At 74.6% G+C, this 493-nt stretch overlaps 1 protein-coding gene across 1 annotated transcript; it reads left to right on the forward strand.

Moving 5' to 3' along the window:
- Positions 1-7: 7 nt before the first annotated feature.
- On the forward strand, positions 8-488 carry LOC103728177 (factor VIII intron 22 protein-like; the record flags this gene model as incomplete). The annotated part of the gene is made up of 1 exon (XM_008826293.2): positions 8-488. A coding segment is annotated over exon 1 (462 nt), but the record flags the coding sequence as incomplete, so codon positions are not given.
- Between the last annotated feature and the right edge of the window lie 5 nt (positions 489-493).

Genomic DNA, 493 nt, shown 5'->3' on the forward strand with positions numbered 1-493 from the left:
TTAGGAAGCGACGGGCGCTGGCGAACATGGCGGCGGCCTCCGCGTCTACGCTGGGCGGCGGCGTAGGCCCCGGCCCAGAGGCCGGAGACTTCCTGGCCCGCTACCGGCAGGTGTCCAGCAAGCTTAAGAAGCGCTTCCTACGGAAGCCTAACGTGGCTGAGGCCGGAGAACAGTTCGCTCAGCTGGGCCGCGAGCTGCGCGCCCAGGAGTGCCTGCCCTACGCCGCCTGGTGCCAGCTGGCCGTGGCGCGCTGCCAGCAGGCGCTCTTCCACGGGCCCGGGGAGGCGCTGGCCCTGACCGAAGCCGCGCGCCTCTTCCTGAGGCAGGAGTGCGATGCGCGGCAGCGCCTGGGCTGCCCCGCCGCCTACGGCGAGCCTCTGCAGGCGGCCGCCAGCTCCCTGAGCGCCGCCGTGCGTCTGCACCTGGAGCTGGGCCAGCCGGCCGCCGCCGCCGCCCTGTGCCTGGAGCTGGCCGGGGCCCTGCGCGCTCTGGG

Source organism: Nannospalax galili, unplaced genomic scaffold (assembly GCF_000622305.1).
Source record: "Nannospalax galili isolate Female #2095 unplaced genomic scaffold, S.galili_v1.0 C47488963, whole genome shotgun sequence".
NCBI classification, from domain to species: domain Eukaryota; kingdom Metazoa; phylum Chordata; class Mammalia; order Rodentia; family Spalacidae; genus Nannospalax; species Nannospalax galili.